The sequence below is a fragment of the Panthera leo genome, chromosome A2, assembly GCF_018350215.1.
Source record: "Panthera leo isolate Ple1 chromosome A2, P.leo_Ple1_pat1.1, whole genome shotgun sequence".
Taxonomy (NCBI): domain Eukaryota; kingdom Metazoa; phylum Chordata; class Mammalia; order Carnivora; family Felidae; genus Panthera; species Panthera leo.
Window position 1 is genome coordinate 51,997,640 of NC_056680.1, and position 12,323 is coordinate 52,009,962.

At 46.1% G+C, this 12,323-nt stretch overlaps 1 protein-coding gene across 1 annotated transcript in view; it reads left to right on the forward strand.

Moving 5' to 3' along the window:
* Positions 1-653: 653 nt before the first annotated feature.
* Positions 654-12,323, forward strand: part of SLC6A11 (solute carrier family 6 member 11) — a 133,797-nt gene continuing 122,127 nt past the window's right edge. Inside the window, exons 1-4 of the mRNA XM_042910851.1 lie at positions 654-925; positions 3,905-4,039; positions 4,156-4,296; positions 7,585-7,675. Coding sequence (XP_042766785.1) covers positions 664-925; positions 3,905-4,039; positions 4,156-4,296; positions 7,585-7,675 — 629 coding nt within the window. The 5' untranslated portion in view covers positions 654-663. The remainder of the gene's footprint in view (positions 926-3,904; positions 4,040-4,155; positions 4,297-7,584; positions 7,676-12,323) is intronic.

Consider the following 12,323-nt stretch of genomic DNA (forward strand, 5'->3'; position numbering starts at 1 on the left):
CAGGTGCTTGGTGTGCACCTTAAAGTTGGAGATGCCTGGTCTAGAGCCCACTTCTCTTATTAGAGATGGGCAACCGAGGCCCAAGCTTTTGGAGATTACAGTGAGTGGTGGAATTTGGGGGTTTGGCGTCAGCAGCCCAACCTAGGCCTGAATGGGCGCTTCCACTCTTGTGCTGAGGCCAGTAGGAAGGAGAACAGGAAGGGCGCGCAAGGTGCTCGGCGCGCGCAAGGTGCTCGGCGCGCGCAAGGTGCTCGGCGCGCGCAAGGTGCTCGGCGCGCGCAAGGTGCTCGGCGCGCGCAAGGTGCTCGGCGCGCGCAAGGTGCTCGGCGCGCGCAAGGTGCTCGGCGCGCGCAAGGTGCTCGGCGCGCGCAAGGTGCTCGGCGCGCGCAAGGTGCTCGGCGCGCGCAAGGTGCTCGGCGCGCGCAAGGTGCTCGGCGCGCGCAAGGTGCTCGCGGGCTCCCGGGCCCTGCCGGGCTGAGGCGGCGTGGGCGCCCTGAGGGCCGGGCCGCCGCGCCGCGTCCCGGTCCCCGCGCTGGCCCGGCCCGGCCCCTCAGCTCCACCCCCTGCCTCCCCCCTCCCGCCCGCTCGCGCCTCCTGAAAAGCCAGCCCGCCCGGGGCGGCGGCGCAGAGCCGGGCCCGGCGCACGAGGCAGCCAGCGCGGCCATGACGGCGGAGAAGGCGCTGCCTCTGGGCAATGGGAAGGCTGCCGAGGAGGCGCGGGAGTCTGAGGCGCTGGGAGGCGGCGGCGGCGGCTGCAGCGGGGGCGCGGCGCCCGCGCGCGACCCGCGCGACAAGCGCGACAAGGCGGTCCACGAGCGCGGCCACTGGAACAACAAGGTGGAGTTCGTGCTGAGCGTGGCTGGGGAGATCATCGGGCTGGGGAACGTGTGGCGCTTCCCTTACCTGTGCTACAAGAACGGAGGAGGTGAGGCGGCGCGCGCGGCGTGAGCGGGAATGAGGAGGGGAAAGCGGCCCGGTGGGGGCGGGGAGCAAGGGGGTGAGCGAGTGACCCCTCCCGCGCCTGCGTGTAGCGGGACCCTCTTGGGGAGTGCCTGCCTTGGGCCACCTGGCGCGTGAGCTCTCCCGGGGCTAGGCTCGCCTGTCCCAGGGCGCATGTGCACGTTTCTTCGCACCTGAATGTGCCGCCTGCCAGCACGCGAGGACGTGGTCGCCAGGTGTGTTCTGAGCCAGCGTCGGGTGGAGGCCCATGCTGGGAGCCCTTCCTTGCTTTTGAGACGTGCCTTAGCGTCTGGGGCAGGAGACAGCCCCTTGGAGCCTCAGCTTCCCCAACTGGAAACCAGTGTGAAGGAAAAGGACTCTGATCAGGATCCGTGTAGGCTGGGGTTCTGAGCACTTAGTGAAATGCCAGACTCAGCTTTCCCTCCATCATCTCATTTCATCCTTAAAGTCATCTCTGCAGGCAGTGGCAAACCCATTTTGCAGATGAGGATGCAAAGGGTCAGAGAAGTAACCCCATAAAGAGATAAAGATGGGATTCTGACACCAAGGCCTTGTTTTAAACTGGGATTGGACTGACAACAGGGAGGACTTTTGGGCGAGGTGTTGATGTTTGATTGCCCGCCCCGTCTTTCATTTGCCCTTAAGGCCTTTACTAGGTCCTCTTTTCGGGCCTATCTGGCAGAAGCACTGGCACCAAGCGGTTTCTTTCACTGGTGTCAGAGACACGGACAAAGAGCAACGACACTGATTTAATGTTTAGGAGATGCTTCGAGACTGTGGAGTGGGGGACAGGGAGAGGAAGGTGATGAGAGAGTTGTTCCTAGTGACTTGTCCGAGTCAGTTTGGTGGAGATTCTGCAGTGAATCCTCAAATCTTTCAGCTGAAGGACTTTAGGAGCCTCCACCTGTCCTATCAGCAGGACAGATGGTAGGGTGTGTGGCAAGGGACCTTGTGAAACCTTCGTGGGTGGCACAGTTTCTCCCAGGAAAAGCTTGTGTCCATGTATTCCTCTCTCTTTGCTGTGCCCCTGCCCCTCTAGCAGATTCCCAAGACCCCAGTGGAGGTGGCTCAGAAGTTGGCTGGCAGGGACCACACTGTTAGGCCGCTCGGGGTAGGACTTCCTGTTCGAGCAGCTGCAGGGAGAGCGAGAAGGGTACTGCTTGGCCCAGGCCCTTTCTTTGGAGACATTCATCCTGAAAGCCCAGGCTGCTCCAAGCCTGCTCTGCACTGGTAATGAAGTGGCCGCCGGTGTTGGTGGCTTGGCACTGGGGACAGAGGGAGTGGACTTGGAGACCTGGAACGTGCCCTGTGGCCTCAGCTGAGTTCTGCCTTTTTGCAGATTCAGCCTTTATTAGCTGCCATGTCTTCTTAGAAACCCGTGGAAACCCTGTTTAGGGTAGTCCCAGGCAAAAATCGTTTTAGCATCTTTTTTTTTTTTTTTTTTAATACAGGAAATTGTTATACCAAAACAATGCATTCCTAAAAGGAGGAGACAGAGTAAATTGGGTTAATTACAAATTCTGCACAGATTAAAAGAAAAAAAAGTTGCAGTGAGTAAAATTTAAAAATTAGGTTTTTTTTTTTAACTCGCCAAGAGTCCCCATTGGGCACACAAATATCCTGATTTAATTGAGGTGGTTATCTTGAGTACTAGCTTTGCGAATACATGGGCTAGAAGTCTTTCAGAAAGTGCTGTTAGGTTCTAGAGGGTTCACAGCATATTAGCGAACCTGTTGTAGCTTCTTCTAATCACTTAAATTTATATTCAGCAAACAGAGCGTCTTGTTCCTTTCACACACTTTTTGCCTTCTGATATAGCTGGAGTATCTGATTATCCACTGCTTGCCTTTTAAAAAAAAAAATCTATACAATTCTATTCATAGATCCCAGCAATAGTTTAAAGGATTTCTTTCCCAATGTGAAACTAAGAAAACGAAAACAGCAACAACAACGACAACAAAACAGTATCTTGCCCCCAAAAGCTTTTCAAAGAGGCTTTCAAAATTTGATGGATGTGGTCCTACTATCAGGTTTGATCAAAAATGTTGCTATTAGTTCTAAGGCTGAAGAGACTTCATTTAGCAAAAAGCAATTTCAGTTAAAGCCTTCATTTGTTAGATCAGATCGTGAGGAATAGCATGTGTTTCCAAGCTTTGTTACTAAACAGGTGAGAGGGAATGAGGGATTTGGAAAATCCTTTTCTGGTTATAGTAGCTCATGCTCACCTGAGTTATTTCATTTGTTTCAAAGAAAGGCCCAGGCAGTGGGTATTGTGTACCAGGATAGGAGCACTAAAGCTTATGGCGGTCTTTCTCAGATTGATTCAGTCAGCCTTCTGGGGAGATAGATACTTGTTGCAAACCCCTTATAAGTCAACTCCATAGCTGGGTCTCATCTACTGGGGCGCCATATTGCTAATAGCACATCTCCTTGAGAATGCTTTTCTTAATGAAAAAGATTTTTTTTTTTTTTGCAGATCACTTCCAAAGTAAATAGGAAGAAGGGGTCCCCTTCACCTAGCCTGTTGAGGTTACTTTAGGATAAAAAAGAAGAATGTAATGTTCAGGGAGAGAATGGACTTAACCTAGAGAGTGCTAGAGAGTGAAATATATACATTATAGAATTAAGCAAAGAGAACACTTCCTTTTTACATTATCATCTTAGATGCACAACATTTCTGTGAGATAAGTGGTACGGATGTTAAATATTAAAAGCCCTATTTTACAGATGAACAAGTTGAGGCTGGGAGATGTGAGGTAGATGTGCAGAGAGCACAAACCCAGGGCCATGTTTTCTGACTATGGTCGTCAAGATGTGAACTTGACCTCAAGCTCAGTGAACATTATGTCTTGCACGTAGTAGGTGATTATTAAAGATTTCTTGTGCTGAACTCGAAATAGTAGAGGCAATTTTAACCTCATTCCCTTACTTTGCATCCTTGTAGGGGCGTTCCTGATTCCCTATGTGGTGTTTTTTATTTGCTGTGGAATTCCTGTTTTTTTCTTGGAAACAGCTCTGGGACAGTTCACGAGTGAAGGTGGCATTACATGTTGGAGGAAAGTTTGCCCTTTGTTTGAAGGTAAGCACTGAGTTCAAGAATGAAATGGTGCCTGGGTGATGTCAGGCTGTGAAAGGCAGCTGAGACTGTTTTAACAAGGTGGAAAGAGACCCACATCACTCCCTTTGTTCTTTCAGGCATTGGCTATGCAACACAGGTGATCGAGGCCCATCTAAACGTGTACTACATCATTATCCTGGCATGGGCCATTTTCTACCTGAGCAACTGCTTCACCACCGAGCTCCCCTGGGCTACCTGTGGGCATGAGTGGAACACAGGTATGGTCCCCAGGGAGGGTCTCTCTGCAGGTCCTGCTGGGGGACCAGGGATTGGGGGTATGCCCTTGTCCTGGACATCAATCCTGGCCTCTTGACATGAATCCAGATTCCACTGAAACTGGAGATCAGTTCTGCACTGGGTCTGGTTGCCCTGGCTCAGTAATTGGCATGGGTAGAAGAATGGTGATGTTCTTTCCTCGCTTTGCTGAATACAGAGACTGAGCCCTTTGTGGGCAGAGAGAGGTTCAGGCTCTAGTTCCAGCCAGGCCCCTCTGGGTGTCAGATTTTCCTCTGTAAAATGAACGGGTTAGGCTAGATCAAGGGTTGCAAACCATGGGCCTGTAGACCAGTTAGGCTTTAACTCAGTGATCAGTGAATTTCAAAAATGTGTTTGGTTGCCAAAATTTAAAAACCAGAAGACCTCACATGAAAATCCAGATTTCCCGCTTCTCTTGAAAAAATAAATAAATAAAAGATCTGGCAATAGCAGACCCACATTCTCACAGTCTTGCTTGACAGCAGCTGGGGCTGATAAGCAGTTGTCTTTGGATAAGGCATCTGTCCACAAGTTGGCCACAGTCTCCACTCAGCTCACATTGCTTATTTACTTTCCCAATCTAACCCAGGTAGAAATTTGAATGTACCACTCTCCCACTTCCTTGAATGGATAACTCTTTAGATTACTTTGGATTCTAATGTGCTGTTTGCTTTTCAATTTGTCCATCCTATCAAGATGGTGTCTTAAAATCCAGGGAAAGCAACAACATATTTATTCCCTATCTGTGATGGCTGTGCTCAGAGCAGACCTCGCTGATTGACTGTAGAACTCTATCCTTTTGAGCCTAGTCTTGGCCTCAGAACCCTTCTCAGCAGTGCTCCAGGCAGCCACTGCCTTTTGACTGGAATGAACACACATGCTTTAAGCTGTTCACCATCTGTGTTATAACCTGTGGTTAGGTTGTCCCTGGAAGGGTCGTTTCATCCTGCAGGCTGAGGTATGGTAAGATTGGGTGGGATGTTGGTTATCAGCATAAGGAACAGGGAGTAGGGAGTAGTAGGTCTAGAAAGTGCTGTGATGTCACTTCCAGTGCTGTGATGACTGCCCTGCTCCCACTGTTGGATTGTGTGGAGGTCTCACTATCTCTCTTTAGGGCACTGGTTCCTAACCTTTCTTTGGCTGGGGACTTCATAGAGATGTCTATCAAATTAAAATTCAAGGATATATTCTTGGAGGCCTGCAAGTCCTCCATGATAATTTAATTGTGTGTGTTTATTTTGAGGGCACTCTAAAAATACGCACACGTTCTAGATTATCTGCACAACCACCTTCCACCGAGGACAGTCAGGAGACTTCAGTGCCCAGCGTTGTGCGTGTTTACAGTTTAAGATGGGTTCTTGATAAGTCGGATGATGGTGGCCAATGGAGGAGAGCACAGAGATTTAATTTGTAAATGGTGCTTTCGTATTCATCAAAGTCCAGTTAGGAATGCCACAAACTGTAAGAATGAAGATCTTGCGCAAGTGTGACCAGAGGAAAATGATAGTAGAATTGCTTCTCAAATAGCCAGTGGAAGAATAGGCAAGCTGAACTCCACAGACCCTGCCTCCTCCCTTTGGCTCCACTCTCCTGTCAGGAAATCCATTTAATTTCACAAGATGGCATTGTCCTACACATACATTTTATGCTATCAGTTTGAATTGTGTTCCGTAGTTGGTATTTAATGCATAAATTTAATTCTGGTTTTATAGTCGTATGAGTACTATAATCACAAGGACTTTATAACTCATTTATTTGTACACAGATGTCATTTTAATAAAAATACCTTGTCAATGTTGGATGTCTGAGAAATTTGTTTAGGGAAAAAACAAAGAGACACACTGTTTTAGAGACTGATCAAAACTAAGGGCTCCCTTCCCTGGAAAAAGGCATGAGGGTTCCTATAATCTCAGGTTTTCAGACTCCTTTCAGGATGTTGTGGCCCCCACAGACTCCCCCCCCCCCCCCCCCCCCCGCTTTCAGAATATGGTTAGTCCTTGCCAGGAGGAGCAGGAAGGAGGCAGATGATTGGGGGACTTTTCCCCAGCAGACAGCAAACCTTTCTCCCACTGGTTTGCAGCCCCCTTTCTCTCCTAGCATGTGAACACTTGTGTTGTATAAAAATGTCATGTGTGAGAGGTGCTTCCTGCTCCAGAGGCTACAGATGTAGTTGGAGGGTTTGTACCCATGCGAGGAGAGAGCAGTGCCAGAGCGAAGCAGACCACTGACTCCGTGCTGGGTGCAGGGGCTCCAGAGTGAACAGTGCAGCTGCCCTCGGGGAGTTCACAGTCTGGCGCAGAGCTCTGTAAACAGGGGTGCTGTAAAGAGGTGCAGGTTCTGTGGTGGGAAACAGACCTGGGTGATAATCACGAGATGGGGCACTGGCCGGAGTGGACTCCCAGTTCCGTCCCTAACTGACTTTATAGAGGAGGGAGTGGGTAGGGATATGGGTCCCTTGACTGTTCGTGAACCTTAGATTCTCCTCTTCAAAATTAAAGGGAGTTGGAGAAGGTGGTTCCTTGGAGGGTCTTTACATTCTCCTTTTCTTAGAATTCAGGGGAGGGAGATAGATGAAGTCTCCCTGGAAGAGGGTGTCAATCTGGGCCTTTAAGATTGAACAGTTGGATATTTTTACTGGAAATTCAACTCCCCCTTGGTCATCAAGTTTCATGAAATGAGACGTTCAATAAATCCTTTCTTGGATTGACCAATCAAGCGAGGGAATGAGGAAGAAAGCAGAAATTCTTTACACCTACAGGCTCACGCCATTTCATCCAGTTCCCACATCTTTATGAGGCAGTTGCGATATCAGTGTCTTCCTACGTGAAGGAAAACAGAGTCTCAAATGCATTACTGTCGTAGGGACACTGTGACCGACTCACTCTTTTAGACCCTCCACCCCTGCTGGGGCCACTGGGCAGGACAGATAAATGCCATGGAGAGGGCTTCTGTAGGGAAGTGGAAAAAAGGAAAGGAAATTCGGAACCGTGCAGGAGGAGAGTTTGATAGGGCATTTGGAGTGGAAGTGAGAGAAGGTGTCGTGCCCCCAAACCTTTCCCTCCTGTTCTAATCAGACCAGACCTCTCATTTAAACTGTAAGTGATCGATTTTCCTCCTCGGTGTTCTCTGAGGCATGTTTGCTTAGAGCAGCTAGTTAAAACCACCTGGTTGCACCATCAGCTTTGAATGTTTCCCAAGGTCCAGCCCTTGCAGAGGTTAATCTTCTCTTTCTTGTCTTGTTTCCACTGTAGAGAATTGTGTGGAGTTCCAGAAACTGAACGTGAGCAACCACAGTCATGTGTCCCTGCAGAACGCCACCTCTCCCGTCATGGAGTTTTGGGAGTAAGTGGAAAGTGACTCGTGTCCCTTGGCCTGTGGGGCCTCTGTCCTGGTTCTGCTCAGTTAACATTGCCCCCACCCTTGGAAAAAGTCTGACCCTTTCTTTCTCTGGCTTCGCACTTCCTGGTTTCTGGGGACGTTTGACTGCTTTGGAAGCCAGTGCGGAGATTTTACACGTTTCCTAAAGGAGCAGCTGAGAGGAATGTTTTCTTGTTCTTTGATGGCATGTCAGCATGCCTGGTTGCTTATTAGGGCAGGAAATTCTTGCTAAAAATGGTAGTTAAAAAAAAAAGGGTTTTTAACAAAAGAGGAGACATAGCATGTTTGCTATAAACTAAGTCAGAAGTGTATTTAGCCTGGAAAGCAGAAGTCTCCAGGGCAGAGAGGGCAGGTTAGCTTTCCTTCAGTACCTGAAGTGTCATGTGCAAAGGAAGCAGGTGAACTTGAATGGATAGAGGTTCTAAAGAGGCAAGTTTAAATGTGCTTAAGGGAGAGGTTAGTTTCATAGTATGGTCTGCAAGTACTTCTGAAGGTTGTGATCACCCAACCCTGAAAGTGTTTACCTGGTGGAGGGTCACTAAGCATTGTTGGGGAGGTGTCTGAATCCACCGACATTACAGGCAGTAATTGTGTGAATGGGCATTTCCCCAGAGGTGGGCATTCTTCATTAACATCCCAAAGGGGTCTGTGACCTGGCAGTTACAGGGCTGCCACGTATGGTTATAGAAGTCGTGCACTGCACAACCCTAGGGGGCCTCATTCATATTGTGAAATGTGTGCTCCAGAATTGTACAGTGCCAACCTGCATAACAGTACACAGCAGCCCTGACTTGGGGTCTTCTGAGGTAGAAGGATCACCTCGTTTTGGGTATTGAAGAGATGTTTCCTCTGTGGGTCAGAGGTTGGGCTAAATGTTTTCTGAGACTATTCAATCTGAAAAAAGTATGGCTTTGTTCAAGAACATTGCCTACCCTAATGCTGATTATAAGTAGGGTAGAGGGGCAGTGGTTTTATGAGTCATTTTAATTCTCTTCCCAGATACCATTCATCTCCTTCCCTCTCTAGAGTTCATGATGCTAAATTTAGACTTATCATTCTCATGTTTATAGTTGGTGTGTGTATGTCATACATATATATACACATTCTATATTAATATGTAATTATAAACTTTAATAAGCTTTTATTATAAAAATTATAAAGCTTTATATAAAATTATAAAATTATAAAAATTTATAAGCTCTATATAAAATTATATATAAACTATTTGTATGTTAGCTATATATATGCTATATATACATCTCCCAAATAGTACCTAGATCTTTGTGGCATACTTACAAGTTTTTTATTGATGGTATCCATTACTTACTTTTCTTACAACTTTGTTCTTTGCTCAGTTTTGGTTTTGGGATGTTCCCCTGTTGATACATGCAGCTTTGGTTCATTTATTTTTTCCTGCCGTATAGTATTTCAATGTATAAAAAGACTACACTGTATTTAGCCAGCTCCTCTTGATGGGCATTTAGACTTTCTCTGGTTTCCCAGTGTTACTAAGAACACTGAATAAATGTCTTGCCCATGCTTCCCTGTGTGCGTGAAGGAAGGTTTCTAGGCCTGTGCCTAAGAGTGGGATTGCTAATGGTAGCGTGCATGTTTATTATCGGTTTTATCAGGTAACGTCCAATTGCTTTCTGAAAGGATTGTTCTAATTTACTTTCCAAACAGTAGTGTATGAGAATTCTACTGTTCCATATTCTAGACAGCATTTGGTCTGGTTAATTTTTAAGTTTTGCATCCGACTGTTCTAAATTTGCATTCCTCTAATGACTTGCGAGGTTGAACACATTTCATGTGTTTTTCCCTATTTGGGTTCCTCATCTGTGAACTTCCCGTTCGCATTCTTTTCTCTTTGGATTGTGTGTCTTTCCTCATGGGTAGGAATTCTTGACACATTCTAGATATTAGTATCTTGACACATTCTAGATATAAATATGCTGCAAATTGCCTTCCCTAGTGTGTGGCTTTTCTTATTTATTTATGGCATTTGGAGTTTTAACTTTATTGAAGTCAAATTTGCCAGTCTGTTCTTTTTGGTTTGCACAGTTGGTATCTTATTTAAGATGTATTTCCCTACCCAAAGTTGGGGGAAAAAATCTTTTACATGTTCTTCTAAAAGTTTTAAAGTTTTGGGGTGCCTGGGTGGCTCACTCGGTTAAGCATCCGACTTCAGCTCAGGTCATGATGTTGCCGTCCGTGAGTTTGAACCCTGCATCAGGCTCTGTGCTGACAGCTCAATGCCTGGAGCCTGCTTCAGATTCTGTGTCTCCCTCTCTCTGCCCCTCCCCTGCTCACTCTGTCTCTTAAAAATGAATAAATGTTAAAAATTTTAAAGTTTTAAAGTTTTGTGTTTTCATATTTAAGAATATAATCTACTTGGAATTTTATTTTTGTACATGGCATGATGTAGGAGTTCAGGGCTGTTGTTGTTTTTTAATACAAATTATCAAATTTTCCAGCCATATTTACTGAATTATTCATCTTTTTCCTATGATTTATAATGCTATCTTCCATACATAGTTATCTTAAAAATACAGGTCTGCTTTGGGGCTCTTGTTCTGTTCCATTTGTCTCTCTAGCTAATTGTGTGTTAATACTACACCCACATTTTTATTGTAAGCCTGGAGCTGGTAAGACATGTGGGGACTTGTCTTTGTTCTTTTCCAAAATTGCCTACCAAATGAATTTTAGACCCAGTTTGTCAGGTTAAACAACAATAAAGAACAAAATAACTTCGTGGGGATTTTGGTAGGAAGTATATTGAATGATTAGGTTAATTAGAAGAAAATTGATATCTTTGTGATTGAGCCTCTCTGTTCATGAACATGGTATAGCCCTCCATTTATTTAGGGTTTTTTTAATGCCTGATACAATAGTGTTACTTAAATGTCTACAAAGTAGTGGCATTAGAATACCTGATTAGAAATTCAGGTTCTCCATTCCTCCCCAGACCTACTGAGTCATAGTGTCAAATACAGCATACATAAGACATGTGCTAGAGAGAGGATTACTGTGGTAGGTGGACTGGTGTGGCCTTTCCCAACCCCACTGGGCTATGATTTCCCAGAGGCATACTACAGAGACTTATTTGTGACCTGCATATTTTGAGGGTCTGTAAAACAGGGTCTCTTTGCTCCCTTAGAGAATCGATCCTGAAACCCCACAATGGAGAAGATCTCTGTGTAACTTACATTGTTTCTCACCACTTATTTCCTTTGTGTCATATATAGAAAACCTCAATTAAATCATTTTTTTGTGTGTGTGAAATATGTTTGTTTATTGTCTGTATTCACCAAAAGGTAGTCCTAAAGGAACACCTTGTCTGGCTTTACTTACTACTGCTGGTCTGTGGAAGATCCCCAAGGAATATTTACAGAATGCATAGATGCATGCGAGGAAGACAGGCAGGCAATATTTTCTTGGAAATACTACACGAAAACTCAGAGTGGGTTCTGGCAAGAATTCATCCTGTCACTAAGGTCCCTGGCCAACAGCATCGATTGCTTCCTGGATCCCTTTGCACTATCCATATCATCACCTTATTTGGACACAAAGTGGTGGGAGGAGACAGCATCCTCGTGTGTAACTGAACCTTGTGGCCTACCGCGTGGCCATTCTAGATGAAAGTCCATGGGAGAATGAACCCATGGTTCTAGTTTTCTATTAGATTGCATCTGTATCATCTGTGCAGTGTTGAATTCTACATCCTAAAGGTACTCAGATACCTGTGTGACAATCACCTTTTCATAAGATGCTTTTGTCAGACAGTTCTTTTATGTATGTATGTATTTATTTTTAATTTTTTAAATGTTCATTTATTTTTGAAAGAGATAGCATGAGCAGGGGAGAGGCAGAGAGAGAGGGAGACACAGAATCGGAAGCAGGATCCAACCTCTGAGCTGTTAGCACAGAGCCTGATGCGAGGCTTGAACTCACGAACTGTGAGATCATGATCTGAGCCGAAATCGGACGCATAACCAACTGAGCCACCCAGGCGCCCCTGTCAGGTGGTTCTAATTCATCTCTTCCCAGAGATGAGCTTGGAAAGGAGACTCTGTGAGATGTTCATAACATCCTATGAAAAGCCACTGGGGCTACATGCATTTGAGAAGGGTTGAAAACTGTGCCCTTTGGCAAGAACATCTGTTGTCTTTGATTAACTCAAATTGCCAAATGTATTTTCCTGTGGAATCATTTGGAGTCGTTCCTTTCTACCCCCACCCTACCCCCACTCCCTGAATGCTAGCTGTCCATGCAGCACAGTTTGACACATACTTTGCTGGGAGGGAGTTCTTCCTTAAATTCAGCTGACAGTTGACTTCTGGGGCTTTGGATGGAGCATGTCTAATTCCTTGCCAGTGTGACAGCTCTTCAAGTATTGTATCAAGTTTCCTCAGAAACATTTCTTCTTTGGTTCTTTGTCCTGTTTCCCTGTGTGGCTGGCTCACGGATGCCCCACCTCAGGGTGCTCCTGGTACCTTTCCTTACTGCCTCTGACCTCATTCAGGCCCACACACTGCTTGGTCCAAATAGACTGCCTTGGCTGCCTGCTCGTTCACTCATTCCATAAATGTGTGAGTTCCTGGTATTCATAGGA